The sequence below is a fragment of the Fusarium venenatum genome (genome assembly GCF_020744135.1).
Source record: "Fusarium venenatum strain MPI-CAGE-CH-0201 chromosome Unknown EDB82scaffold_4, whole genome shotgun sequence".
Taxonomy (NCBI): Eukaryota; Fungi; Ascomycota; class Sordariomycetes; order Hypocreales; family Nectriaceae; genus Fusarium; species Fusarium venenatum.
Genome location: NW_027072132.1, coordinates 6,673,510 through 6,701,497, shown reverse-complemented (window position 1 = coordinate 6,701,497; position 27,988 = coordinate 6,673,510). Strand labels below are relative to the sequence as shown.

Sequence of the window (27,988 nt, the reverse complement as noted above, 5' to 3'; positions counted from 1 at the left end):
GGTCAGTACGTGAGATAATTTATCAACAAAAGAGGGGGCTGTGCTTTAACTCCTCCTTCAAACCATATTTTGATCTTTCTTATCATTTGTATCCCATGAAGTCTTATGCAAGTTTAGGATAAGTCATGGGACGATTTTGAAATAAGTTTAGTAAACTCAGCGCAAAATGGCCTGTGGGCCGATCAACATCACTTACTCCAGCTGTGTTTACGCAGCCGCCGGAGAGTACAACCGACCCAATCTCCACTGGAAGCATGAGATATGGCAAGCCTTATGCCTCGTAACGGCTCTGGAACAAAGCTTACGATGACCTCAAGACAACGGAATCAACGATCACCGAAGCATATGGAGAAAATCCTCTCTGACCAACTTCGGACTAGCGAATTCTCTGGACTAAAGTCTGGATTAAATATCATAGCTTTAGACCATACTACCAGATGGTGCCAAATGGAACAGTTGGTGTCGAGTGGGCTAGAAAGCACCGCAAAGGACGTAGAAAGGAAAGAGAAAGTCAATCAATGGCTGGAAATGTCCAAGCCGGTGCGAAAGGCGCTTGGGACGGGATTGAAAGCTGCAAGACACCCCCAAGAACCATGTATCATTCTCACTAGACGGATAATTGCTTGCTTCCACACAGTGCAGCATAACAGAATCTGGTCAGGGCAGCATCCATATCTAGAATACGTGGAACAAGAGCGTGCACCATATAATAGCTATAGAGGGTGAGGTTTAGTACTTGGATTGGGTATCATTCCCGTTAATCGAACTGTGCCTACTTGTCATCAGCCATGTCAAAACAGACATTACAATTAGTCTCTGGGACATAACCGCTGAATGTCTCGGCTCAAAATTCTCATCAATCAGTTTCCCCGAAAGAATCTTAATCTTAGCAGTCATCAGCAATGGCCGGACCTGTCTTGCATACGCGACTATCAAAGTCGTGAAGATTTGCAGATGGAGTCAAGGCCTAACTTTGCAAAAAGTCCTTCGAGAAAGGGAAGGTGTCACCAAATATATCCGTGGTATAACGTGGACAGCTGATGATCAATCGATCATTATCAAATCCATCGGGGGCTTCGTAGTGTGGGACATAAACAAAGATGCAGAAATCGCACGCCAACACAGTTCAGAAGAAGGGGGTATAATTTGGGGGAAGGGGAATCAAATTGCCACCTTTACGAAAGATATCTTTAGGATTTGGGACCTCGACATAATCCTAGGCAACTCAATCAACTGGGTCTCAAGTGACGCTCCAGCAAAGATATTAGTCACAGAGATCGCTCCCTCGTTGGTGGAGCCGTTTACCGTTTTCTGCATAAACGAAGGAAAAGTTTAAATTGAGATTCTGAATCGAGTATCGAGCGAAACGCTTATTCGTTCAGGATATGTCAGGGTTGTATTTGGACACGATGGCAGTTTGGCCCTCATTTTCGCAAACCAAGCGGTTAAAATTTGGCAATTTGACCCTTCTTGTGGCCGTTATTATTCCCCATCACGACTATGTGGAGTGGAACAAGAGTTGAGCGTGGCATTTGGACCACCTGGGCGAGTCGCATTATGTGGCAGCCAGGGGCTACGCATATTTGATACAAGTACATGTGAGATTGTGTCCACTTTATCCACCAGCTGTGCCTGTAAACGAGGCAGATACAGTCAAGCAATGATCGCCTCTGCACTCAACGGCTATCTGGCTGCGGCTCACAACGATACTGCTTGCGAAGACAATGGGAGTATAGTGATGTGGGATACTGATAAAATGACGATGATACGGAGTGTTACCTTCTCCAAAATGATGTAATCTTGGGACAGCTACAAGGACTTTATCACAGCAATGTCGGTGAGTGAAAGCGGCCTACTTGCAAACGCAACCACGCTCCTCGATATATGGATCTTGAGTGTAGATCATGGCGCATTACGGAATTATCATCTTCCTCAATCTACCTTTCTATCCCCGAACATCAATCTATGTTCTGGACCACAGCTTGAGACAGATTTTGTAGTGCTTGAATGCAATTTGAGGGAAAACCTGGATACACCTGAGAAGATGGATACACCTCAAATGCTCGAGCTGGACTTGAAAGATCACTGGGATCCGCGTAAATGGAGTAAATGCCGTCTTGGATCAGTGGAATGGCTCATGCATGGTTCGCGAAGGGTACTGAGATTTTCTGGATAGAATGTGGAAGCACGACGCTTCTCACTACAGGCAAACTCAGAGTCTGGCATGGCTACAGTGTTACTTATTCACGATGAATGTTTGTTCAGGATTCGTGTTAGCCTCAAATCTTTATAGTATGACAATTAATAACCTAAAACGTCTGGTCTAAATAACATAAGCTGATGTTTCCGGTGGCTAATTCTTCTAATACTCTAAAGTTTATAAAGCAGAAATCTCAGGACTGACAGATAAAAAAATACATGCGATCGATTCTAAGTGCAAAAAGAAACGCAGCTGATAGATCACACGAGATTGTAAGAGTAAGATTAAGAGTCTGTGAGGCCCCTTATACTTGCAAGGGGCAGAATCAGTGGTACTCTCAGTGTCTATCTGTCGGCCCAAATCCCCAAAGATCCTTCAGAGCTACCTATATTGGACGCATGCTGGCATATTTCCGTACAATAGCAGTATAAAGGCCACAGCCTGATATAGAATGCAGTCGTTGATGAACAGTAATCCCCTTCTCGCCCACGATCCTCAGCAGTCCCTGTCTAACCAACGCATACTTTAAGCGGGCTCCAAGTAAATGACAGGCAGAAAGACTCCTGCCAACAGTAGTATAATAGGAAATCAAATGAAAATTATATAAGACATGATGACAGTGATATACGTCCATAGATAGTTTCCAAGCTCATGTCTTGGAACAGCCTCACTTGACGATGTTGTTGTTGTGGTTGAAGATGGACCGAAGTCTAAAGAAGAAGCAGGGCCTGTATCCGCTTGCGTGCTTCCTCCCATTGTCGTTGTTGGATCCGTACGATGCTATATCACTGTTAATAAACGCATCATATAAAGTCGACATGGACTTACCTCTGTAATATGCGTAGAGGCGTTTGCCGCCGAGCATTCTCGAAACTCCCAGATGTTAGTTGTAGTAACGTTTTCTCCCAAACATGATGAGACTCCATCAATTAGGCAAACAGAGGCCAGAGAAATCACGGAGCTCTCACAACGACAGCTGGTAAGGTCTGCAGGAACAGTATGAGATGATGAGCAGGCATTTGTTGCTTGGCTCAGTTGAAAACAGCTTTCAGCGATCGTTAGACAGATATCTTGATCCAGCGTCCTTGTTGGATCGGCAATACTGGGAGTGGTAATATCTTTTGGCAAATAAGGATCGCAGGCATCATGCCAATTGTCAATTTCTGTCTGAATAGTAGTGTCGAAGGAATTAGACAATCCGCACTGTCTTAATTCACCTTTGCATCTACCCCGCTGGTCAACGCAAATTCATATCTTGGAGGAACAGTGGTAAAGTCAATTCTTACCCAACATAGGCGTCCAAGAGTTCTTGTGTGCAGAAACAGTCTATCGATTCCTGCTTCCCTGTAACAGAACTACACTTTTGTAAAATGCGATCTGCGTTGTTACAGTTTGTAAGCTCAGCTACTTTTCCGAGACAGTCGTTTGGGTTAAAGGACACTGCCAAAACCCCAGTGATTGTGATCATGAGGGAAGCGACCTGGAAAATTAGATGGATCTGTGAAGGCATTTTCAACGTTGTGATTGGGACGACACTGCTGGTTTAGGGAAGTCATCTTTCAGAATACCTTATATGTGAATTGTTGGCTAGAATTGAAGAGAATCTAAGGTTCCGTTCGGAGGCGGAGGCGACGGAGGATGGAAGCCGTGGCTTGACGAAATGACACCAGTATGACTGGGCGCCAGAACACAACTGTAAGATCAAGATAGCCTTGTGGCTGACAGACCATAAAAGTAGGACTAATAAATTGATTCAGGACTGTTGAAGACTAAGGCCATTCCTTAGATCTGAACAGCCGCAGAATCAAGACAAGTTCCGTTCGATGTCCCAGCTCGCTAGATTCCACCTGATGGATGGCTTAAGACTATTTAAACCATGATTCAAACTAATATTGCCCCGGTTCAAAGTAAGAGATCATAATACTTCTCAACAATCTCATATTACCGTACCTTTACTTCATACTCTTAACTATGGCTGAAAAGTCCTTTGGGTGGCTCTCAGAAGCGGTAAAATGGCCCTCCCTCATATTCTTTGCCGTGTTCGATATTGCTCTCGTCGTCGCAATTGTTATTCTGTCTGTCAAATCATCTACTGAACATGGCTTTATTGGAATCCCATCACCTAAAGTCACAGCGACTAGGTTGCAGGCTCTGCCTTGGAGAGACCCTGTTCACTTTAATGTCTCTTTTGATATTGGAATTCTGTGGACTACACTACCTAATCTTGTTTTTGCTCTCTTCGCTGCTCATTGGGCCTGGATAGCCTGTGCTATAGCCGAACGCCAACCGTACGTTGAATTGCGCGCAAGAGGAGGCGCCGAAGCAAGGAAGTCGATCTTGTTGGATTACCGCGTTACTCCGGTGGTTTTTCGCTGGCGAGCAGCGTTTCGAAAATCTCACAATGCAATTGGAGCAATGACACTACTATCTGTGATGTTAACATACATCACAGCGCCTTTCGCTGCGCGTCTGTTCACGACTCAAGTTATTTCCGTACCAAAAACAATACCAATTGTATACGACACCGAGTTCAAAGGCAGCAACATGAACGCGATGATTGACTGGCGGCCGGTTCTCAATGTTGTCGCTGCCACTCTACTCTACCAAGGGAAAAACATTGCTTGGACAAACGACCAGTACGCGTTGCGACCATTCTCCAACCAGTCGAGCATACCAGCATCAGCAGACATCGAGGCAAAATCTACTGGGTTCGCTTCATATGTGAATTGCGAATTAATAAAGGATTACACAATCACAGTCAACAAGATATCCAACTCAGAAGCAGGCAACGTTGTGGTATCCGGAAATGACAGAGGTTGCAATTTTACGCAAAAATTCTCAGTCAGTAGTAAACAGAAGACATATCTGAAGAGCACCTCAGTCATTGACTGTTCTGCTCAAGCTTACTACAGTCGCATGGTATTCTCAGCTGGAACATACTCTGCTTCATCCTCAAACCTGCTCGATGATATCGGTGTCATTTCCTGTGCGACAGGGTATCGCCAAGTCGACGGCAACCTGAAGGTTTCGTCACTCAACATATCTTCAAGCGTCCACTCATTTGACGAAACAGGTCATCCAGATACTAGTCGGCCATATTATTGGAGAAATTTCGAGCAAGGTATCCTTGGGCCAGTCACCTTCAATCCTCAAGCATCTTCGTCCACGTCAGACATGGCTAGCTTAATCTTGTCCTATGCCAAGAACCTACGACCTTCGCAGCCGCTGAGTCCAGAAGTATTGATCCAATCAATATCAACTGTCTACAGTGCCACCTATATCAATGGCGTCGAAATCCATGGCTTCAGTCCAGTTTCGGAGCCTGAAATAAACACTGGTGAAGCTTTCATTCCTACAACCCGTCTATTTGTCGTTCGATGGGTTGCATATATCGTTTTGATATTTTTACTCGTGGCATTATTTTTTGATGTTTGGGCATCTATCTACGTTTATAAACGTCCTAGCATCCTCACTGAAGAACCACAAGGTCTTTTATCAGAGGCTGCGATTCTACACAAGAGTGGCATTCTCCGTATTATTTCAAGCATACATAACGACCCAGACTTCAATGGCGAGGTTCGTCAAACAGGCAAGAATTACACTGAGGTGAAGGATAAGAAATGGATGGCTACAAAGGATGATAAATCCAACCAGTGGGTTATATCATCGATTTAACATTGCTGCGGTATAATAACTCTGCAAGAACTGTATATAGACTGCAATGGAATATGCTGAGCTCTGCAAGATTGAATGGCCTATACGTGATATTGGTGATTCTTAGAACGGCTGTATGTAATGTAGGTCTTTGTCTCTAGACTGATCGACATTTCTGTCATTCTCTCATTTAGCTTTTCAAGACTGGCAGGTCATTCTGTAATTCTTTTTGGGTAGATTCTCTGAATAGATTTTTTCTGGCCAGACAGACTATAAAAAAATACAATAACTCGCTCATCTAATGGCTTGCTTGACAGGGCAAAAGAAAGGGTCTGGCCGGGGATTGAACCCGGGACCTCTCGCAAGCAATGCTATAGGGTTTTCCCTAAGCGAGAATCATACCACTAGACCACCAGACCGATGCTTTATCACGTGATGAGGGGAGTTAGTCAAGTCTTTCAAAGACAATATTATATACCTCAAAGGTTATTCCCGAAAATTCTATAGGTTTATTGTAACTCTAAATGTTATCATATGGCCCAATAACTTATCGTACTATGATCGATTGTCTCTTTAACTTAACTATATGGTAGTTTCTATAAGCAAATAAAACAACCCTGATTCTGTGCATTATAAGTGGAAGGAGCTTTACACACCGCGGCTTGCTTTCTAAGCTGTCTATTAGTGGGTGACTTTGATTGCTGGCATGGGTTTACTTCTGCTACCCGAATGACATCAAATTAGTGGAAGTCATGCCTATCTGATTCAAGTAATTGGTTATCACATTACTGACCATCTACATAGAGATCGTCACCCGGTCTCTGATTTAGCCCTTGTCTCCTTGCAAGGCCTTTAACAACCCTGATCTGATTAATCTTACTTAACCAGAGAACCTTCTTCAATATGCTATGACGTATAAGAGTTTTCTTCCTCTAGGCTTCATATCAAGGAATGTGACCAAGAGGCGACAAGATATCGGCATTGCTCACATGCTCGTGGTAAAAATTTTTATTTATTGTTTATTTTTAGGTTGACTGGCAACGTAAGAGCGTCCAAGCTGAAATCGGATGTTTGCAGCAGGTTTCGCCGCTCTATTTTGTTTAATGTTAAAGTCGTCATTGAGGTTAGTAATGCCGAAACATCTCGAGTTTTTGAGACATGAACTGAAATCAGCTAGATATCTTTTGGACTTTCAGCCAGCCTACTCTACTATCATTCAAGTCGAGACCATTGCCATTCCACATGACTGCTTGTTTCTGGACCCTTAATGTCACTCAGCCTGTTGCAGATATCTGAGCAACACGACCCACAAATCAATCAACGGTTCCACACCGGCTACCTAAACGATATTCAGATTTGGAAGCTGGATGACTCTGGCACTAAGCCCTCGAGCTGTTGATGTCGATAGCTTACTGGAGGTCTTAGTTTTCTACATTTATGGTTACCTTACTTGACCCAGGCAGAATGCTATTTAGCAGATTCCATTCCCATTGGCCCGGCGAAGCGAGAGGCCCCATCGACGTGAGGGTCCATTGACAGGCTGACAACACAAGACTACTTGCTGCAGCCACAAAAGCCTATCACCGTCTATGGGCGGCGAAGTCACATTCCTCACAAGGCCAAACGGCAATTCCACTGCCTGTAATCGTGACCACGGCGATATATCACACAAATCACTATAGTGTGCAGTGGCTGAAGCCGCGACATCGCCATCCTAACCACCAGATTACTAGACATACGGTCTCGCTCATGTCCCACTCACATGGGCGGCCTGGTGTAAGACAATACAGCATTGATGAATATGGTTTGCTTCTACTCGTAAGGCCTATTGGAGATTGATGGTAGGCACATTGATAGAACAATAGCCTCGACATCAACTCCCGCTCTTTTCGTTCTGCATGAATTGCTTTCCCTTCCATATTTCTCAAAACCACCAAAATGTCTCTTTTGATCGGGAAAGGAGACGTTATCTTTGTCCGTGACGTGGAACTTGATAACCAACCAATTGTCGTCGAATGGCAACAGTGGTTTGCTACCAATACCGAAAGATACATCCCAGCTCAGTACCGCGGCAGTGATGGCACGAACAATGGTAAGTCCCTCATCGAGTATGCTGCAAGTCAATGCTAACTCTGGCATAAGATATCACTGGAAATATTTTTATTCAGGTCAGCAAGGCCGACGATTTTCGTCGCAAGCACGATCGCTCCGAAGACATGTATACTGTACGAATAGATCGCGACTTCCAATACGGTCAGAACAAAGAAAAGACCAAGCGCTTTCTCGTATTTCACAATAAAGATAACAAACCGTACCAGGCAAGTCTTATTCGGTGGTCCTTTTACCTCAAACTGACGACCCATAGTGTCGTTTTGTTGAAAGCCTCGTGACAGCAGCAGGAGAAGAGGCGGCAAGGTTCGCTCTCAGCCTGGGTATTCATAGTGGCAAAGACATCGTCGAGTGGGCAAAGAAGTACATGGGAGATGACTTACGAGATTTTTAAGACGTCGTTAAGGCTTAGTCGAGGGAACTAGCCGGATTGGTTACAATAAAAAGCGTTATAATGCTCAAGTTCATTATCTCATCGACTGAAAGGTCAAATTTAAAGCATTTGGTGAACATATCGCATCTTGCGCCGTCTGAATGTAGCAATAATCAAAATTAATACTCGAAACCGTCCCGTGAAGTCATAATTTTAGCCCCAGCGCATTCATTCACAGCATTTCCTTTAGCCTATTGTTACACCATTCTGTGCGTCGATGCTTCACCTACTCCAAACACCCCGATGCCCATCACCATCACTGGCTTCTACATAAGTATCATTTGGACCACCACCTAAAGAACATTTAGATTAATCTTTCGAGAGACGCATTTGCTTACCAGATAGTTTGATGTCTTTGTCTTCAGGAAAGACAATCCCAATTTTAACTGTGAGGAGGCGTGGTTGCGGGTTATTGTTTGTGTAATGGACCCTGAACTTTTGGGACGTGCCAGTCAATGTACTAGAATCTGGTTTGCTGTTCTCGAGGGTTCTTTGATCATTGAACAAGCTCACATATGATACAGCAGTGTTGAGCTGAATATTGACAATGTTGTTCTTGAATTCTATAAGATTCATTTTGATGTCGATAGCAAACGCAGAATTAATTGAAGTATGAGAAACATAAGTTTTGATTTCACGAATTGCGCTTCAGCGGGGTATGGTGTATTTTCAGCCCTTTATGTCGTCAACGTAAGGTCTCCCTCTGAAGCCCTTGGAGTTATTTCACAACGCTCACCGCTTCTACTTTGTCACAGAAGTATGGCAAAATCTGTTGGGTAGTTGTTTCATTTGTGAAGTGACACATAGTCGATCAATACTTCTGTTCCGTTGAACAAAAACTAAGCATCAAGGCTACATTGAGACTGACAGTTCATGTCTTCGCAATAACTTTTAAGATGGGTTAGGTCTCACGGCAAATAGGTCGATTGCGCCTGATACATGGATTGGGTCGGGACAAGGGAAAAGATCAGCCCATGTGCAAGTTATGGAACACTCTTGACGTATTCATGTATGTTTCACTCTCAGCTCTTACTAAGGAAACATATAACGCCATAAAGCCAAAGCTGGAAGCCTGCATTAGCATCGGTCTCATATCTCTCATTCCTACTACCTATCTTACTTGGCCTGTCAGACGTAAAACGGTCGGTTCGCGCCGCAACGTGGTGGGGCTGGCAAAAACATTCTATGTCACAGTTGCCAGATAGAGCTTTGCTGTCGTTAGCATATTTAGTGATTTTCCAGGTCTGCCGTGAACACGTCTGTGATACCCTCCATATTCTCTGAGCCAAGATTGGGCATAGTCTATTGAGGTTCACTAAAAACTTGTTACGAAATCCAAGGCTCTGGTAACTCCTGACGGATTGGGGTAATTTGCCTGTGGATCCTAGCCATGCAAATTGCTGGTCTCATTATGCTCCTTTTCCCTAGCTAAAACGGAATATCTAAATCACATCAGCCAGCCACATAATCTCGTTTTGAATATTGAGATGGATTAAGATGGCACACCTGTGGTGGTAGAGCGGACCTAGAGCCCTGCAGCACGAGTCTAGAATGTCACATTCCTCAGATGGTGTTAAAGTGCCAATAAAATCGTAGCCAGTGTCTTTCTATATTTTCCAAATGAAACATGTAAGGCCATTGGGAAGACGACACGAAGCTACTAGACACACAATCTTGAACTGTACTAGGAGGGCACGTTCAGTGGCTGCTGGATTTGTGGCCAATTGTTGGGCGATGATGTGTGATAACATGAGCGCACCCTGGGAAGCTTGTAATGAGAGACCTCAGCCAGCCACCTTCAGCCTGACAGGCAAAACACTTTCATGTTCTCGCTACACTCAAGGATTTTCCCTTCGTGGTGGAACTTTGCTGACCAACACGGCACTCACCATGATGACAGCTTCTGACGTTCCATACACACAGATGTCTATACATGTAGAGCTTAAGTGGGCAGTTGTTGGGTTCACAGAAAGAAGATGAGAGCCACATGCGCAAGGTATCGATTGCCACGCAAGAGACAGTTCTTGAAGCTTGTAACTGTTTGACTGGATATCTCGAATCAGCCAGCCGTATGTCTCTTCACCGCATCGAGTATCATATTCAAAAAACGTGTAATTTAGAGAATACTATGAACGTTAAAACATAGTAACAAAGCTTCTATTCACCTATCAGAAGTCTGGCTTGTAGCAATTCAAAATGGGACATAGCGCGCTCAGCATTCTCCCATTCTAATGGGTAACTTTCCCCTCAGAACGGCAGGTATTGGTGTCTCCATGACTATCACTACCGATTTGGATCGCGATTTTCCTTGTTGTGACAGGATACAATAGAATAATCCTTTGATCCTTATTACTAGCCATAAAAGGATGGCTAAGATATGATTGATTAGAATTGCAGCATGCAGCTTGATATGTCTGAAATGCCCCATGATAGAGATGCAAGGGTAAATAATGTGACAGAATGAGACCGGTCCAGAAGAACCGACTTGCGCTGGCGTCAGGGACAACAAAGTCCTGAAAGGGCAAGGAGTTAATCTATCAAGACAACTTGTACCTAGTGATGATGTCGCCAACGCCTTCTGATAGCTCGTGATCCGAGTCGGTGAGTGTCATCGTAAATGTTTGCGCTGGCCGAAGGGGTAAGCTGTCGAGTCGGTTCCCATTCTAGTTCACACGTTCTTCGGTCATGGAGTAAACTGGGCAATGAAGCACGAAGTATATAAAGCAAGCACAATCACCCGAGAAATCTCAATCTTTCAACATCTTACAAACACTTCTCTACATCGTCTATCCTCTCTACTACACACTACTACTCTACACCGCAACCATGTCTGTCAAATTTCTCGGAGACAACACTACCACTGTCCAACTTGGTCCAGCCGTGAAGGACATCAAGTTCGTATACGAGTCTGGTGACTCTGTTATCGCAGAAGGGTCAAAGGCCAACCTACACGGTGACGCAGATGAGGCCTATGTCACCTACAACAACGGCACTATCAAGCGCTTCCAGGTCACAACCGGCTATGTCTTCAAAAAGAGTGCTTCTGCCACGGTCCAATGTAAGGCACCAAAATCAAATACGAAAAACTAGGATCACAGTTCCATATTTCTAATGGAAGGAACCACTAACATGTATAGTCTCGATTGCGCAGACCACCATTTCCGTTATCAGCGAAGCTGGTCTCGGAGCCGAGCTCAAGCTTGTTGTTTAGTAGCTCAAACATTGATCTCCAGGTCTGAAGAAATTTCGGGCCAGGATTCGAGGGTCTACACACATGGAATCTCAAATTATCATTCATTAGTTGAACACAAGGTATTCAACATACCATTGATCAGATACCAAATGAACCACACTCTTTTTTACACACATGTTTCTTGTTTGTCATCGGATCATTGACGTCCCATGTACAGCCGCCGATGGTAGTTTTGTAAACCCCTTAGAACTATTCTTAGTGACAGCTATTTTTCATGTAGGCAAGCTTCCCTTGGAAGTTTATGACACATAAATTGGATCTTACCCTGTTCCCTAAGGTATCTCGACCATTTGTGCTATTTGGCTGATATTATAGATCAGGTGTCTAGCTGCTCCATGAGACTAAAACTGGCACAGCACAGAGTTTTAAGGACAAAGGTCTGGCTTCTCCTTTGCATTATTTAAGTGATATTAAAGACGTTTCATAAATCGGTGTCATCATTGCTTGATCACGGATTGAACAATAGAACTACTGACACTGAAGGTTCTGGCTTTCCTTTCACTATGAAGTGCAACGGAATTCGCTTATCCCGGCTTCCAGGTTAACAGGCGTGCTGGTAATTGTTGTTTTGCCTGAATATGGAGGCTCGAAGGCTGTCTAAATTCTTGTTTCGCAGATTAGTTGACTTTATCTGCCCAGACTCTCATAACTAGAGAGCCTTGGTAACGATACTAGAACATATGAAAGTATTTTCAGCTTAGGCATGGAATGTAACCAAGAGGCGATAAGATAGCCGAATGCGTATCGGGGCCTTAATTGACACCTGCCTAATTAGGTCATCGGAGTAACGGACGATACCTACCTGATTAAGCAAGTGGTCGAGAAATTAAACAAGCTAGACAAGGTAGAGCAGACAAGGAATGGAGGGGCTTCCAGGGCAATGACTAGATGGATGAACTAGTTACCAGCTAAATCATCGGTATTTAAGCTTATTGCACCTTATATGTTGCTTGCTCTCCGTCAACTATGGTTTTTGTGGGAAAGCATAATGGGAGGAGGGAAATAATTGGGCTTGGCAATAGTTGCACGATGTCACGTCTTACAAGGATTCGATATGGGATAGAGTCTTGGATCGAGTAGGTACTTTTTGCCTCTCCTGTTCCTTGGTTTTGGTATCCTAGATGTGAATAACAGGGGAAGGGGAATGCGAACGGTGACATATAAGGCAGTGATTGACCTCCTCTAGCATACATATACACTCGCTTGTCGCCCTCCCCTTGCCACAATACCGCATCGTTTTTGTCGAAGCTCTTCTTTGAACGTACCAAAATGTCACGCTTAGCACAGGTACTCCTCGCAGCTGGGGCAGCTCTTGTTGGCCTCACCTCTGCAGAATGCAATCTCACTCCCAAGTTCAACATCTCTACCATTGATGGCGTGGAGTTCAAACTCCTGCGTACCGGTCTGCAGCGACCTCGACACCTTGTTGTCGACACCGAGGGTAACCTTCTGATCGCTGAGGGTGGCAACAAGGGTGTAAGAAGGGTTGTCCTCGATGATGGCAAAGACCTCGATGTTTGCATTGACTCTGACAAAGCCGTGATTGCTGAGACGAGTGTGAGCGTACGTTTTTTTCAATCCGCTGCTCAGTATCTAGGAAGTTAACAACAAGTCTATCTAGCTCAACCATGGTATTGCCCTTACAGCCGATGGTAAAACCATTCTTGTTTCTAGCGCTAGCGAGGTATACGCCTATGAGTACGATGCCTCCACAGGCAGCGTCGGCTCTCGCCGAACTGTTATCACGGGTATGGATGGATCTGCAACTCACTCCACCCGCACCCTGACGATCCCTCTTGCTGGCAATCCTAACTTGCTGCTCGTGGCTGGCGGGTCAGATGGTAATCTGGACACCGAAACTGTGAACAAGGATGTTGTTCGTAGTCAGGTCAGAGTCTTCAAGATTGATGAGATGTTGGCGGCGGATGCACCACTAGAGTATGGCGACGCGTCGCTATTTGGTTGGGGTCTTCGTAACAGCGTTGGTTGGGCAGAGGACCCTGCTACAGGACATATCGTAAGCAAACCTTTTGCGCTCAGCCAGGACTTTGGGCTTGTTGGTAATGGAACTGACCTGATGTGTAGTGGTCTGTTGAGAACTCAGTCGACAATCTTTACCGTGGTGACGTCGATATCCACAACACTAATCCTGGCGAGGAACTAAACTTCCATGGTTCTCCTGATGACACCTCCAGCTCCCAGTACGGTGCCAACTACGGGTATCCTGGATGCTTCTCTATCTACGATACCTCCAATATTAAGGACTACCCAGGCGGAGCAAAGATTGGCCAGCAGATGGCCGCTACGCCGCAGGGAGAGACGGATTTGGGATTCACAGATGAGGAGTGCCAAGAGAAGAAAGCGCCTAGGATTACCTTCGGTTCTCACCTCGCGCCATTGGACGTCAAGTTTCTTGATGGTAGCGCCGCATATATTGCATTCCATGGAAGCTGGTAAGTACTCAGGGTGTGATTTCTCTTATTTCACGAATGTGGGTTGTCTAATTATGGGTTTAGGAACCGCAATCCTGGTGATGGCTACCGTGTCAGCAAGGTGGACTTTGCCGACGGTGAACCTGTTTCAGCATCTGATGACTCCAAGGCTGAAGTGCCAATAATGTGGAACGACGACAATACCAAGTGTCCTTCAGGCTGTTTTAGGCCGGCAGGCTTGGCGTTTGACAAGGCGGGAAGGTTGTTTATGACCAGTGATTCGACGGGAGAGCTATATGTTCTAACCGGTGTTTAAGGGATTTCGGATGACTGAGGATATTAGTATATATGTTTACTGCCTAGCAAAACTCCAATCTTGCTCGTTCCAATTTCCCAGAATTTACCAATTCCATTGCTTCCCCATCCATCAACCCCTGAACGTATGCTTCGCCAATAACATGGTACTGACAGCCACGGGGACGGATAACAATGGGAGTACTGCAACCATACAGCACAGCAATTACGTCGCCTGGTCTAGTCTGCTCACTCTTCTTTCCGTAGATGTTATCTGGAGCCCAGCCCATATAGCCATTGGCAGTAGTCATAAACCTTCGTCTTTGTGACGTTCTGTCAAAGCATGAGTAGACTTCGCTATAGTCAAATTCGGATGCGTCGTCTGGGATTTCGTCGGAGAAAAAGTCTTGCAGTCGATCATCGCCAAGTTGAAAGTCAGCGTTCAACTTGTGAAACATCTCCCAACGAAAGTAGTACCCGTCTTGCCCAGCCAACCAACTCCATCCCCTCTTTGAAAATTCTTGTTTGCCGCGGTCAAGCTTGCGGGGCAAATGGAGTATGGCAGCATGACGGGCAGAAGATTTCGCTCCCCCAGCTACTCTATCCATCACGAGTGTACGATACAAAGCCTCAGCAGTCGCTCTCCTGTCACCATAGGCGCTTTCCCATCGCTGAGGTTGCACAACAGAGGTTTTAACCAAGTTGAAATACCCCCTTCCTCTAGCCGAGAGCCCAGAAATAGTATCAACAATAAACCCACTACATTCAAGTGCGGATCCGTCATTAGAGAACGAAGCATCGTGTTTAGTTTCTCCACTAGCCTTGTATGGAGTATGGAACGAATCGTCAGGCCCTAGCCTTGGAAAGAAGCGCGTAGGACCCCAAAGCTGATTCTCAGTTCTTGACGATCTAACCCGGCCCTTCCATAACCAGTCCGCAGCCCACGATGGACCTTTGGATGGACCCCAGGGGTTACCATCACGGATAGGCTCCAGATTATCGTCAGCCTCGATGAAAGTTCTCGCTGTGGCGGCATAGACTTGACGTACGGGAAGAGTGTAGTCCGGCTGTAGGCTACCAGCTACAACAGGAGACATCAACCCGACAAGTCCATAGACTTTATCCCTCGGATCCTTACACTCTGTATCAATGGCAATGTCAAGTAGTCTTGCAAAGTTGGGATACTGTCCGCCTTTTTCCTCGCGTTCACTCAAGATAGAAAGGTCTTGATAGACTAGGTGAATTCCCATGATCGACCAAGCTGGACCAGTCTTGGATGTTGCTGCGTAGCGCTCTATTGAAAGTATCTCGTCTTTCACGAGCCACAGATTCTCCTCGAGAAAGGCTATACCAGAACAGAAGGATGTCCAATCAATGGAGGAACTCCCACACCGAATCCACGTTGCCGAGGCACCCATGACCATCTCTTGTATGATCCATAAACGAGCCCAGTAGGGACGCTCCATCAAATCATGTAGTGCTAACCAGCAACCCTTCCCAAGAAATTGCGGCTCACTATATAAGCGAGCTTCGATTTGGCTGCCACAGTTGGTTTTGCTGAGAGTAGAAAAGTCATGAATAAGCTGAATAGCTGAGTCGCTTTGAAAGCTCGGTTCACCCAACCATGCAACCACGGCCCATGCAGAGCCATAGATCTGGCGCATCTTGCGTAGTTGCCGTGCACGCTCATCTAAGTCGTCTTGGTTGATACACACAGCGTCGACCCAAAGCTTGAAGTCATTCTCAAATTCTCCATCCTGAATGAATGCTGAGAGGGCCTTGGCGAGATTAGTAGTCACTCGCCTCTGCTTCCTGTTCAACACAATGATAGATGTATCTTTCTCTTTTCCCCAAACATAAGACAGCGCAGCATAGTCACCCCACATGAAACGATACTGGCTTGGTGGTGGTTGTTTTGAGTGTAAGCGTTGTAGAGGTACCAAGCCGGCAAGTTCAGGGTCTATTCGACTTCGTATCCACTGAGATGTGGTCCTCCTGGTACTTGCATTAGCACCTATAGAAGCAGAAACAAAGTCCCGGTATTGAGGGGTGAAAGCTTTGAGGGAATATGTTTCCAAAACGCATTCGGGAATGCCAGTACTGCGTGACTTTGGCAAGAGTGTGAGAAGTCGGATCTCGTCATCCGCTTCGCTCAGAGGGTGGTAAAGAGTGCTCATCTTAAATTTTTTATGGCAATTAAACACTACTGATCAGTCCAGTTTAGTGCAATGGACTTCGATGAACATGCGATACCGAGTTTCGCTTTGTGGATACCCCTCAACGATATTGAGCATAACATAACATCTCAAGTGCGGGGAGACATCAGAAGCTGAAGATGATCCCTGCAACAAGTCTTGGCTTACTGGCCAATGAAAGCCCAAAGACCTTCAGGGGTACGCAGGTACAAGTGCGGCTGTGAGCCTGTCAGACAGGTATGCTGACTTTGTGGTTGTTGGTGGAACGTTGCTTACTGTCTCAGCTACTAGCGACATTAATACTTGGAATGGAGTCTTCGGCGCAGCACTTATCTATTTGACACAAATACTCCTTTTGGTACCCACTGGGACACTATATCGGGCGGAAATTACTTGAAACAAAAAGGAATCGCATATAACCTCGTATCTGGCCTACCATTTGAAGCCAGGGTCCAACTCCCAGTCATACAAGAACCTAGCACTAACACCATCTCCGCCCAAACGTCCCTCGATTCCAACTCTGATCTTTTCTTCTGGTACCAAGTCAATCGCATTATCCTCAAACACGGCTTCATCGCCATTCTCGTTTTGTGCGCTTAGCACGACGCCCTTCGTGGGTGCGTTTGCACTAATGACCACTGCAGTGCCATCATCCACTACTTCGGTCGTGATCTTCAGCTCGGAGGATATGCGCATAAACTTCAGCGGCTCTGGCCAGCTCACCCATCTTGCAAGATTCTCACCAAAGGCAGGATCAATCAGATAGGCGACAACAACAGTCCCATCAAAGTTCGGAATGTCCATGTTTACCACAAGTTCAGTGGTCTGGTTCGCTTTGAGGATGTACTGCTTCTTCGCGCATGTACCAAGCAACTGGATCAGGTTGCCGCTTTCGATGTCAAATGCTCTTAGCTCAAGTGTCACTGTTCGCTCTTCAAGCTCGCCGTTCACCGCCCACACATCCAACTTGGCCTTTTCATCAAGGAAACCAGTTGTGATATAGGGTGGTTTTGCAGTAACGACACGCTCCATCCCTACCACTGTCTTTGCCAATGCTCGCTTTGTGATGTAGTAAGCCGGCTTCGGGTTGAGATCCACGTCGACAAGCGCCCAGCTAGTCCCAGGCCAGATATCGTTCAGCTGCCAGACCAAAACGCCAGCACAATATTCTTGACCAGGACCTCTGAACTCCCTTCTCCAGCAGTTGTATGCGTATGCCATAGCTTCAGCTTGGAGGAACTGGGTACAGTATACAAAGTCCTCGAGTGGGTTCATCCGGAAGCGATAGTTTTCACCCATGTACATCGGGTACCGCCTCTGGTGACCTGGGCCTTTATCATGGGCGTCAAATGTTCGCGACTGCGCATGGCGTTCCTTGGGGTCGGTGATGGCACGGTGCAATGTGCTCAGGCTGGGCGCTGACTCGAAGCCAAATTCTGAGATGAAGCGCGACGTAAAGGCCTTGTAGTCCTGATATGGGGATAGCTTGCCATGCCAAACGTCCCAGCAATGAGTATCGCCGACCGTAGTATCATTCGATACGCTTCCCCCATATGGTGAACTGATCCAATATGGCACGTCAGTTTCTGAGGCTGCAATGACAGCAGGCAAAGTGCGTTCATAAATCTCACGGGCAGGAAATGTGGTCTTGTCCCACGGACCGGTCGTGTCACTGTAGTCAACATCCCAACAGCGGTCTTGATCTGCGCACATATAGTCCTCGTTGTTTCCACACCAAATTACAAGTGATGGATGATGTCCCACACGCTTGACCTGCTGCTCCGCTTCTTTCTTAACGTTTTCGACAAACTCTGGCGGCGCAGGGTAGTTCCCACAGGCGAACAAAAAGTCCTGCCAAACCAGAATTCCTTCACGATCACAAATATCGTAGAAGGCATCATCTTCAACGATTCCACCACCCCAAACTCGGATCATGGATTGATTCCCTTCCTTTGCTAGACATATCCATTGTTCATATCTCTTTCTTGTTACTCGCGGGAGCATGAAGTCGGCCGGGATCCAGCATGAGCCGCCCGAGAAAAGACGGATGTTATTGATTTCGAAGATAAAAGAACTGCCCTGTTGATCTTTGAGAGAATTCTGGAGCAGACGCAGTCTTCTTATACCGATGGACTTGGCTACCGTGTCGCCGGGGATAGTTGCTTTGACCACGTACAGATTCTGCTTGCCATACATGAACGGATACCACAACGTCGGGTTGTCGATCGTGAAAGAGGTCTTAAAAGAGCCATCGGACGACACAGCAACTTCTTTTTCGATAACCGTGTTTCCGGTCTCATTATCACATACTTGAACAGAGACGTGAGCAATGCCATTTGGGTGTTCGATCTGCGCCTTCACAGTGACTTCGGCTGAAGAGAGATTATCAGTGACACTTTGAGTAACCCAAAGGTCATGCACTCTCGACTTGTAGACTTCGATATAGATAGGTTTCCATGGCCCACACGTGTTGACAGCTGGTCCCCAGTCCCAACCCCAATGGTATTGAGCTTTCCTAACGAAGAGTCGCTCAGACCCTCCAAAATTGACAGCACGACCGGTGGAGAGTCTCTTGTATCCGATCCTTCCACGTTCCGAGCGACCATATGCTGGAGCTGCTCTGAACCTCAATTTAAGAACTGCCGGGTCTTGCGCATCCCTCAGAAGGTCTGTCACATCGATCCGATGAGACACATGCATGTTATTGCTAAACAGAATGTGTTTATCGTTCAGATACACATCGACGATAGTATCAAGACCTTCAAAAACAAGGACTACACGATCAAAATCTTCGAGGTTGACCGGTCCAACCTTTCCGGTGCGGTAGGTCCAATCCGCATCGTTCACCCATAGACACTTGAGCTCATTGATGTCGATATACGGGTCTAGAATGAGATTATGATGCATGAGATCGATGTGGGCAACAGTGGGAAATTGCGCAGTAGGCAGATAGGTCGAAGCGGTTCCATTGTTCAGGGAGCTGGATTGTTTGAACTCCCAGCCCTCGTCGACGTCAATCCTCTGAACCATGATAGTCTCTGGAAAGCAACAGTACTGTTGCAGAGTCCTGTATTAGGGAGATATGTTGTACGTAGACCTTGAACGACGATGTTTATGATCAAGCACCCGCTTCATGTCAAGATCAAAATTGACGCAAATGAACACCTGAAATGCAAGAAAACAGGGTTTGAAGTGGCTACCGGGAAGGAAGTTAACGAATAGGATACATATGGGATAAGTGAATATGGGGTAAATCATGTGTCTGACAACTGGTGAGGGGATTGATGTAGTGTAACTCCGCAGTAGTTAGGTATTTAACACAACCCTGCTTCCGACCCCTGTAGCTTGCGTGACAGTGAATTAATGACTACAGCGGTGATCGTGAAGCTGAAAGGGCGCGACAGTATTTTGAACAATTAAGATAAATAAACTAACAAATTATACTTTCGATGAAACTAGGAACATCCTGTTTATAAAAAACGAGCAATTACCATAATACCCATACTCAAAAGACATATTTAAAGTCCAAGCTCTGGTCTCCCTCTTTGTCGTTGCTGTCTTTACCCATCGCCAACAGCTTCGCTTTTTGACGCATGCGATACTTGAGAAGACCATAAATAAGCCCAACGCAGACTAATGCAACAACTTCACCTCCCAAAGAGATTGCATTTCCCATCACATAGCGAGGAGAGTCTTGGATAGGATAAATCTGCGACGCGGCCATGCCAGAAGCGTTTCCTATCGATATGATGGTTGCAATAGCAACAGAGCGCTTGTAATCTGGCTGGACATTGTTAGATATCCACCTGTTATCTGTCAGTACACAAGCAGGCTTGGGTGGAAGTGATATGGAACATACGTTACCACGAGTGTATTGAACGAATAAACTCCACTGCCGACCAAGAACATGGCGAAGAAACCCGCGCCCTTGTGTCCAGTACCCACGACTACTGCATAGCCGGCAGCGACTAGAAGTGGAGAATGGATGAGACATACTGCTCGGCGATTGAGACGATCGGAAACGTATGTAGTCACTCCAGTAAAGATTGATGCTAGAACGTATACCGGGATACTGAGGTAGTTGGCCTCAAGAGAGGTGTAACTGTTGCGACTGTCAGTAAGGCTAAAGAAGGATTTTGATTAGGAACATACTCAAGGCCGCGTAGAAGAGTAGGCAAAAAGGTTCCGAAGCCAAACAGCGCAATGGAAGAGCAGAACAAGGCAATTGACGCCAGCCAGATGAGAGGGTCAGTAACTGCCATACCCACCTGCTTCCAAGAAAACTCGACAGTTTCCTTGAACGGATTGTTCCGCTCCTTGATGATTTTCATCGTTTCTTTTTCCTCAGAATTGAGAAACCAGGCTGTCTCCGGAGAACTGGGCAGACTCAACCAGCAGATCGCTCCAATAACAAGCGATATAGCACCCTCAATAATGAAAAGCCATCGCCAGGCAGAGAGTCCGTGTCTGTTGCCCATACTCTGGATACCATACGCAATCAGTCCTCCTAACGCCCCAGAAAGCGCAATGGACACGTAGAGTACGGCCATGCGCTTACCTTGGGAAGCTGGGGGGTAGATTTGCGAGACGACAAACATGAGAGATGGAAACAAGCCGGCTTCAAAGAAACCCAAAAGAACTCTGCATGCGACGACTTGGCCATAACTGTGCACGAAACCGGTGCCCAGAGTGATAACACTCCAGCTTACGATGGCTATGGCGAGGACGCGACCGGGGCCGAACTTTTTCACAGCCAGAACCCAGGGTGTTTCGAAGATGACGTAGGAGATGTAGAAGTACATTGATACGTCGTTGAACTGGGTTCCATGCATTCCTGTATCCTCCTCGAATCCAAAGACGCGGGCATTTCCTGAAGTATTTTGTCAGTCGTGGTTGGTTGGAGGAATGAGACGATATCTACCTATGTTTGTTCGGTCGAGGTAGGCAAACAGAACCAAAAGCGCCATCTGCGGCATGACGAATTTGTCGAACTTGGAGAGGACTTTGCGTTCAGCATCATTGCTTGTTTCGCTTATTTGTCCGGCATGTTGGTCAAGGTCGATTGGTGGTTGTTGCAGCTCTTTCTTCTCGGAAGGGTCCATTGTTGAGGTATTCGATGTGACTGGTACGAAATCTCAAAAGCATAACCGTGGGAAGTCGAATTATATTTAATGAATAAGGAATCTTTGACCGCTCTAACTGCCAGGAATATTACATATAGATATCAGACCAGATGGGGCCGGAGCTATCATTACCTACTTCGCTTATCCAAGTGGCGCCCTCTTATCCACCCCCGCATTTAACAGATGAAAGCCGACGGCGGAGACCATGAACCCGGCAGCGATGCATATCCGATTGTTACGTTGCGGAGGGGGAAGATAACCATGACATGATAAGAATGATAAGAGTCTTCTTTTCCCAGATAAATTCATGTTTATTTTCAAATGTCTAGTATCGTTCCTGAGTCATGTTTTGTCTATTCCCGTAATACCGAGATAAACGGCTACGGGCATGCCTCTTCCCTATCTCGGTGCATTCGGAGGGTTTCGGAGTATTCAGCATTCGGAGCCGGCGCAGGGCCACTACTCCCTATGTAGCAGTCAACCACCTCAATAGGAATAGCGTCCTGTCCGCCGACGGCCGACGGGCGATAGTGAACTACTGCTATCTCCAATGTGTTGATCAATTGATGAATTACGACCGTCGGCGGCCAACTATGTCATAAAAGAGTACGTTGAGGGCTTTTGTTTGTTATTTGGTGGTTGCTCATGATCTCCATAGTCTGACACTGAGTGCATCCTGAACAGCAAGCTGCCACTTCTTCGTCCTCCGATACAACTTGCTTTGCACTGTTTTACGTTATCGTACCCACCAAAATAGCTAGCTACATTTGCAGTCGCCAGCTTCGGAACAATCACTCCTTGTCAGACTCAATTCTGAGAACAAAACATAACAATGGGCTCGCTTAGCTTACCATCATTGCCATTGAGGGTCGACGAACTCAGCCTCGCATCAACATTACATGACAGCTGCGATTTCGGCAAAGCGCATCCATGGGGAAAGTAAGTTACCAAAGACCCTATCTCATAAACCTGGTCTAATAATGAGCGAAGATTACCCACTGAAACGGGCATGGCTCGTCTTAGTCTTGACGACTCTGACAAACAGGTCAGACACTGGTTCATGAGCTACGCCCAGTCCCTTGGCTGCAAGACATTCTTCGATCAGATGGGCAACCTATTTGCTATTCGCCCAGGCAAGAACAATGACTTGCATCCTGTCATGATGGGTTCTCATCTAGACACGCAACCAACTGGTGGTCGCTACGACGGCATTCTAGGCGTTGTTGCTGGCCTTGAGGTTATTAAGACGCTCAATAATCATGACGTCGAGACGGAGGGCCCTATTGGAGTAGTCAACTGGACAAAGTAAGTTTCTCTCCAATGCCTACCTTGCAAGGTGCTTTACTGACTAGTATTACTTCAGCGAAGAAGGTGCTCGATTTCCCAGTATGGCCGTGGCATCGGGAGTATGGGCCGAGGTCATCCCTCTTCAAACAGCTTGGGATCTACAAGAGGTCCTCGTGTCGAATCCCAAAACGATGAAACAAGAGTTGGATCGTATCGGCTTCACGGGTGATGTGCCAGCTTCCTACAAGTCAAATCCCTTTGCTGCACACTTCGAGCTGCATATCGAGCAGGGACCTATCCTGGAAGACGAAGGCCTCAAGATCGGCATCGTTGAAGGTGAGCTATATACCATTCAACCCTGATATTTCAGAGCTAACGTTGTTACTTATAGGTGTCCAAGCATTCAAGTGGTTTACTATCACCGTCCGAGGTCGCGATAGTCACGCTGGCACAACGCCATTCTATGCACGCAAAGACTCAGTCCTATGCGCGAGTAAAATGATCGTTGCCACCAACGCTATCGCCAAACGTTTTGATGGATTAGCAACAACAGGTATCTTCACAGCAGATCCTGGTAGCCCCAACACAATGGCGCACACGGTGAGATTCACTCTTGACATACGCCACGTGCAAGACGAGATCCTCGCAAAGATTTTGCAAGAATGCGAGTCCGAGTTTCTTCGCATCTCAGAGCATGACAGCGAAAAGGGTTGCGAAGTCGGCTGGGAGCTCTTGGTTGACAGTCCAGCGGTGAAATTCGACAAGGGCTGTATCGCTGCTGTCGAAGAAGCCGCTGCCGAAGTTTGCTCTACTTTGCCGCAGAACGAAGCTGGAAAGCTTTGGAAGCCGATGATAAGCGGTGCTGGACACGATAGTTGCTTTTCGAATCGTAGATGCCCTACCAGTATGATCTTTACGCCTACAAGATCAGGGATTAGTCACAACCCAACGGAATATTGCTCACCGGAAGATTGGTATGTATCCTGCTTTGGAGACTCGGCATGCCCTATTTCGTGATTCGATGCTAACATTTTCTAGCGCGCTCGGAGCGAGTGTCTTAATGGGGGCCGTTTTGAGGTATGACAAATCGCGTAAGGTTAGGAAAGAATGAATGAGCAATTCTGCCCTGAAAATACGGTGCATCTATGCCAGTGTACCCCATAGAACTATGATACAGATAGTGTAGTCTTTGTCGAAGATAATTCATGAAAATTCCAATCTTATCCTGCCATGTTCAACACTAAAATGGTGGACTAGTGCCATCACGTGCCCTATTTAGCTATCGTTTCGGCTATCTCATCATCTCAATCCCCTCTAACTCAACCAGAACCTCGGGTCTTCGTCTGCGTCGTTATCAGCTCCAATGGATTACTCACAGGATCAATCCGCACAAAACACGCGTCACGTCGCAGGAACGCGCCGCTATCGCTCCAAGTCTCAAAGACCATGCGACTTATGCCGCACTCGTAAAGTGCTCTGTAACATCCCTGACCCTACGCGACCATGTCAGCTCTGTGATCGCATTGGAAGGGAATGCACCTTTGTTGGAAACCCAAATAAGAAGCCCAGGGATAGGCGTGTCCGTAGAGGGGTTGATGTTGAGGCCCTGCAATCCCCGAGTGCTATTCTTGCTGCCCAGACTGGGACGTCTTTTGAGGCTCAATCATACCATGGCAATGGCGACTTAGACGGTGAGGCGGTTCTGTCTCTTGATGAAAGCCAGGCTGACTGCGATGAAATGAAAGAGACTCAAACCCCCGTCAATGAGACTGGTTCCGGTATAACGCCTATCGCTGACATGTTATCTCAGCCCATCCTCTCTGATGAAACCGACATCAACTGGGATCTAACATTCAACCACCAAGACCAAGCCTTTGACTTTCTTACCAACGGCGAGTTACCCACTTTGGACTATGTAAACGAGCAGACACCGCCCGAGCTTCGCAATATTGCACATTCACCAAACATAACAATCACAGCGCAGGCTTCGACTGATCAATCCATACCCGTTGAGAGATTATCCATGGATCAAACAGCAGACTGCTCAACGTCACTTATTGGTTTCTCCAATGAATCGGATCCCTTTTCACTTGATCATTTTCCATACGGATCCAATGACGAAGTCGACTTTTTCCGCGTCACGTATCGTAGACAAGAGCAACAAGATCATGGACTAACGATTCACTTCCTGCAGAGTCAAACTGCGACAGCCGTCGAAGGGCAAAGGGTTATAGAAAAGTGCATATCCCCGCTTGATGACAGGAAGTATCTTGAGACATTAGTAGACAGGGAAACTGGAGTGGCTCTCGTGAAACTGCAAGTTATAAACTCTCTCAACTACAGCTATTTTATACTAACAATGTTGGTATCCAGATATTTCAGATTCGTCTTCAAATCCCTACCCATTTTGAGTAGCTCTCAAGTCTTTCCAGATCTGGATGCCTTTGTTTCAACAGCATCAACGGGCTTACTAGCAGGAATATACGCCCTCGCCCTTCCCTTCACATCATGGGACGAAAAGCTGTGTCTTGATAGCGCGTACTCCAAACCAGACATAAAGCAGCTCTGGCAAGTCTCGTACACATCTTTGCAAAAAGAGCTCCATTTCCCACGCCTTTCTACAATTCAGATATACATTCTTCTCCTCAACTATACACCTTTTGATGCAGTGTGTGTCGAGAACCCCTTCGTTTGGTCCCTTGCCTCCTCGATGCTGGCTATGTCGCAATCCCTGGGGCTAAATGTTGATCCGAAGGGTTGGAAATTACCAGATTGGGAGATAAGGTTGAGAAGGAGACTGTGGTGGGCTGTTTATGTAGAATATACTTGGCGGGCTGTAACGCATGGGCGGTGTTCCATGCTTTCGGACGACGATTGGAACGTGGCACCTTTGACAGAGGAGGATTTCCTGTTTGATGCGACAGCTCACGTGCCTGACTATGCGCAGGCTTTGTCTTATGATTACTTCGTCCAGCTTTGCTCACTCACGGAGATAACAAGCCAGATCTGTCGACAATTCTTGTCAGTCCTTCCCATTACTTACTTACTCTGTACTGACACAGATATAATTGCAGCTCATTACGGGCCGTGTCGCGTCCGCAGGTCCTTGAGGATCTTCTTGAACAAGCCCGTCGTCCTCGTCAGCAGCTCTTGGAATGGCTGCAAAGCCTCCCTGGATCCCTGGTCCTCACGCCAAAACCCACTGACATAGAAGCTGATACTGACGACTCGATCACAAGCCATAGATCCCTCTATGTCGCTTACTACACTGCTCATATCCTGATCTTGCGCGCTCTTCTCCGACCTATAATCGACAAGAACACATCTCTTGACCATCATGCACAGGAAACAGTTTTACAGTCGTGTCGCGGTCTCATACAAACAGTCATCAAGTTTATACGTGGACTGGATGCAAGACACCAGTCTGCCTTTTGGCCAGCTTATACGAGGAACTGTCTCGCGTATCCTGGTTTGTTTTGTTATATGCTCTGTTTGCAGAAGAGACAGCCGGAAATGTCGTCGTATGACCAGAATCTGCTTGCGACATGGAGAAGAACTTTGAGGACTAGAATGCAGTCCTGGCCGTTTTTGCGGTTCGCTATCGTCAAGGTTGACGCCATCTATTGGAAGAAGCTGTATTAGACATTTTGTCATAGGGGACTAAAGGATGAGACATCTAGGAGGAAGTATTGCCCATAACTAAGGTTTAGCTTCGCCATTCACTTCGAACCTTATACACTTACCTCCTTTTGCACTTTATTTATAGTTTCTGTAAGAACCTAAGTGTGACTATGTTGCATGCATTGCTTTATTAAATTATCACAATTGTCGACTGGTGTATCTTACTAGGTTTAATAATATAGACAAAGACTTTCCAGATCTGTCTTTGAGTTCACAAATTCTATTAATCTATATTACAGTCCAGCTTATAATCGATAACTAAAACCATGGCAAACTTCATTCGCCATATATATTTCGATCCACTATCTTCACCCACATTTTCTTCTCCTCTCCTCTCTTCAAATACTTTCTCCCAAATCTACTACTGGCAAGTTCAGTCCAACTACAACATCGTCAACCTGAAGCTTTCAAGCTACATCAAAGCAATGGACACCTTTCAAACTCTTCCGATCGAGATACGGGCCGAGATCCTTATCTACTTGCACGACCCAACCTATATTACTTCTCTCATCGAGGCATCTCCTTCTATGCTTGCGGCATACAAAGCGAACAGGAATTACATACGACGCATATTCTACGAGAATGAATTTGGCAAGGTATTGATGCAAGACGCGCTGGGCATCATTCTGTGTCCTACCTGTGAAGTCAATGCACCGTACATTTTTCAATCGATCAAAACACACGTCAAGCTTTGGCGATCTCAGAAATTGGCATACCCTATCGATAAAAGCCCCAGTACCATATTGGAGTCACTCGATAGACTCTATGACCGTCTGCATCAACAGATTCAAGAATTCCTCACGACGCCGAAAATAGCATGGCGCCATTGCTTCTGCTACTTCATGCCTCCGGCTAGAAGCTACTACGAAGTGTTTAGACTTAACAGCTCTACTAAGACCTCCATGCTTGATGGTTTAAGCAGTCGTGAAAAGAAACAATTTTACGTTGTTTTCCTGCGGCTACTGCTCAATGACGCATTGAAAGTCTATGCAAATTCCCACCTCCAAACGTATCCAACTACTGAATATGATTTACGGAGAACTACCATCAACATAGGGTTTGTTTCTGTGCCGTATAGCACTGACAATATTTGCAAAAACTTTTTCACTTTATGATCCGGCTCTCGACTATCAAACAGTGTGGAATAATCACAAGATAGAGGGCTGATAGACCACTTCATAAGGCAGATTTGTTTTGTGCTTAGGTTGAAAGAGCTTGTCTGTTAAATAGTTGTGGTCATCGTGCTTATTTGACATTCAGGGCGAAATTTGTTTTTCTTTGTGTTCTCTAGTCGTTCAATCTATTATCTCGATGATAATGTTGCAGC

At 46.0% G+C, this 27,988-nt stretch overlaps 11 protein-coding genes and 1 non-coding gene across 12 annotated transcripts; 8 read left to right on the top strand and 4 right to left on the bottom strand.

Moving 5' to 3' along the window:
* Positions 1–15: 15 nt before the first annotated feature.
* EDB82DRAFT_517837 (uncharacterized protein) lies at positions 16–784 on the top strand. The gene is made up of 2 exons (XM_065609023.1): positions 16–264; positions 318–784. The coding sequence occupies exon 2, from the start codon at positions 346–348 to the stop codon at positions 724–726; it is 381 nt and encodes a 126-aa protein (XP_065463562.1). The 5' UTR covers positions 16–264; positions 318–345; the 3' UTR covers positions 727–784.
* A 2,081-nt stretch (positions 785–2,865) lies between these two features.
* EDB82DRAFT_352982 (uncharacterized protein) lies at positions 2,866–3,148 on the bottom strand (the record flags this gene model as incomplete). The annotated part of the gene is made up of 2 exons (XM_065607534.1): positions 2,866–2,980; positions 3,029–3,148. Coding segments are annotated over 2 exons (235 nt in total), but the record flags the coding sequence as incomplete, so codon positions are not given.
* Positions 3,149–4,171: 1,023 nt separating this feature from the next.
* EDB82DRAFT_562836 (uncharacterized protein) lies at positions 4,172–5,875 on the top strand (the record flags this gene model as incomplete). Its single annotated transcript, XM_025725477.1, has 1 exon — positions 4,172–5,875. One exon carries the CDS (start codon positions 4,172–4,174, stop codon positions 5,873–5,875), a length of 1,704 nt encoding a protein of 567 aa, XP_025594072.1.
* A 307-nt stretch (positions 5,876–6,182) lies between these two features.
* Positions 6,183–6,273, bottom strand: EDB82DRAFT_t256. The gene has a single exon. It is a non-coding gene; the product is annotated as a tRNA-Pro (tRNA).
* A 1,151-nt stretch (positions 6,274–7,424) lies between these two features.
* EDB82DRAFT_580555 (uncharacterized protein) lies at positions 7,425–8,450 on the top strand. Its single transcript, XM_065610000.1, has 3 exons — positions 7,425–7,946; positions 7,997–8,172; positions 8,220–8,450. The coding sequence occupies exons 1-3, from the start codon at positions 7,793–7,795 to the stop codon at positions 8,355–8,357; spliced, it is 468 nt and encodes a 155-aa protein (XP_065463560.1). The 5' UTR covers positions 7,425–7,792; the 3' UTR covers positions 8,358–8,450.
* Positions 8,451–11,222: 2,772 nt separating this feature from the next.
* On the top strand, positions 11,223–11,607 carry EDB82DRAFT_530721 (uncharacterized protein; the record flags this gene model as incomplete). The annotated part of the gene is made up of 2 exons (XM_025725474.1): positions 11,223–11,454; positions 11,534–11,607. 2 exons carry the CDS (start codon positions 11,223–11,225, stop codon positions 11,605–11,607), a joined length of 306 nt encoding a protein of 101 aa, XP_025594069.1.
* A 969-nt stretch (positions 11,608–12,576) lies between these two features.
* EDB82DRAFT_352957 (soluble quino protein glucose/sorbosone dehydrogenase) lies at positions 12,577–14,419 on the top strand. Its single transcript, XM_025725473.2, has 4 exons — positions 12,577–13,212; positions 13,271–13,666; positions 13,735–14,102; positions 14,166–14,419. Exons 1-4 carry the CDS (start codon positions 12,919–12,921, stop codon positions 14,395–14,397), a joined length of 1,290 nt encoding a protein of 429 aa, XP_025594068.1. The 5' UTR covers positions 12,577–12,918; the 3' UTR covers positions 14,398–14,419.
* Positions 14,420–14,440: 21 nt separating this feature from the next.
* EDB82DRAFT_580553 (uncharacterized protein) lies at positions 14,441–19,826 on the bottom strand (the record flags this gene model as incomplete). Its single annotated transcript, XM_025725472.2, has 3 exons — positions 17,007–19,826; positions 16,739–16,788; positions 14,441–16,578 (listed from the first exon to the last, which is right to left on the bottom strand). The coding sequence occupies exons 1-3, from the start codon at positions 19,598–19,600 to the stop codon at positions 14,441–14,443; spliced, it is 4,782 nt and encodes a 1,593-aa protein (XP_025594067.2). The 5' UTR covers positions 19,601–19,826.
* Positions 19,827–19,980: 154 nt separating this feature from the next.
* On the bottom strand, positions 19,981–21,826 carry EDB82DRAFT_580552 (major facilitator superfamily domain-containing protein). The gene is made up of 4 exons (XM_025725470.2): positions 21,492–21,826; positions 20,723–21,440; positions 20,430–20,672; positions 19,981–20,376 (listed from the first exon to the last, which is right to left on the bottom strand). The coding sequence occupies exons 1-4, from the start codon at positions 21,670–21,672 to the stop codon at positions 20,076–20,078; spliced, it is 1,443 nt and encodes a 480-aa protein (XP_025594065.2). The 5' UTR covers positions 21,673–21,826; the 3' UTR covers positions 19,981–20,075.
* Positions 21,827–22,346: 520 nt separating this feature from the next.
* EDB82DRAFT_352912 (uncharacterized protein) lies at positions 22,347–24,210 on the top strand. Its single transcript, XM_025725469.2, has 5 exons — positions 22,347–22,632; positions 22,684–22,998; positions 23,057–23,316; positions 23,372–23,954; positions 24,019–24,210. The coding sequence occupies exons 1-5, from the start codon at positions 22,526–22,528 to the stop codon at positions 24,089–24,091; spliced, it is 1,338 nt and encodes a 445-aa protein (XP_025594064.1). The 5' UTR covers positions 22,347–22,525; the 3' UTR covers positions 24,092–24,210.
* Positions 24,211–24,296: 86 nt separating this feature from the next.
* EDB82DRAFT_517820 (fungal-specific transcription factor domain-containing protein) lies at positions 24,297–26,758 on the top strand. The gene is made up of 4 exons (XM_065609022.1): positions 24,297–24,671; positions 24,726–25,296; positions 25,354–26,001; positions 26,055–26,758. Exons 1-4 carry the CDS (start codon positions 24,344–24,346, stop codon positions 26,620–26,622), a joined length of 2,115 nt encoding a protein of 704 aa, XP_065463559.1. The 5' UTR covers positions 24,297–24,343; the 3' UTR covers positions 26,623–26,758.
* A 169-nt stretch (positions 26,759–26,927) lies between these two features.
* On the top strand, positions 26,928–27,776 carry EDB82DRAFT_481324 (uncharacterized protein; the record flags this gene model as incomplete). The annotated part of the gene is made up of 1 exon (XM_025725466.1): positions 26,928–27,776. One exon carries the CDS (start codon positions 26,928–26,930, stop codon positions 27,774–27,776), a length of 849 nt encoding a protein of 282 aa, XP_025594062.1.
* Between the last annotated feature and the right edge of the window lie 212 nt (positions 27,777–27,988).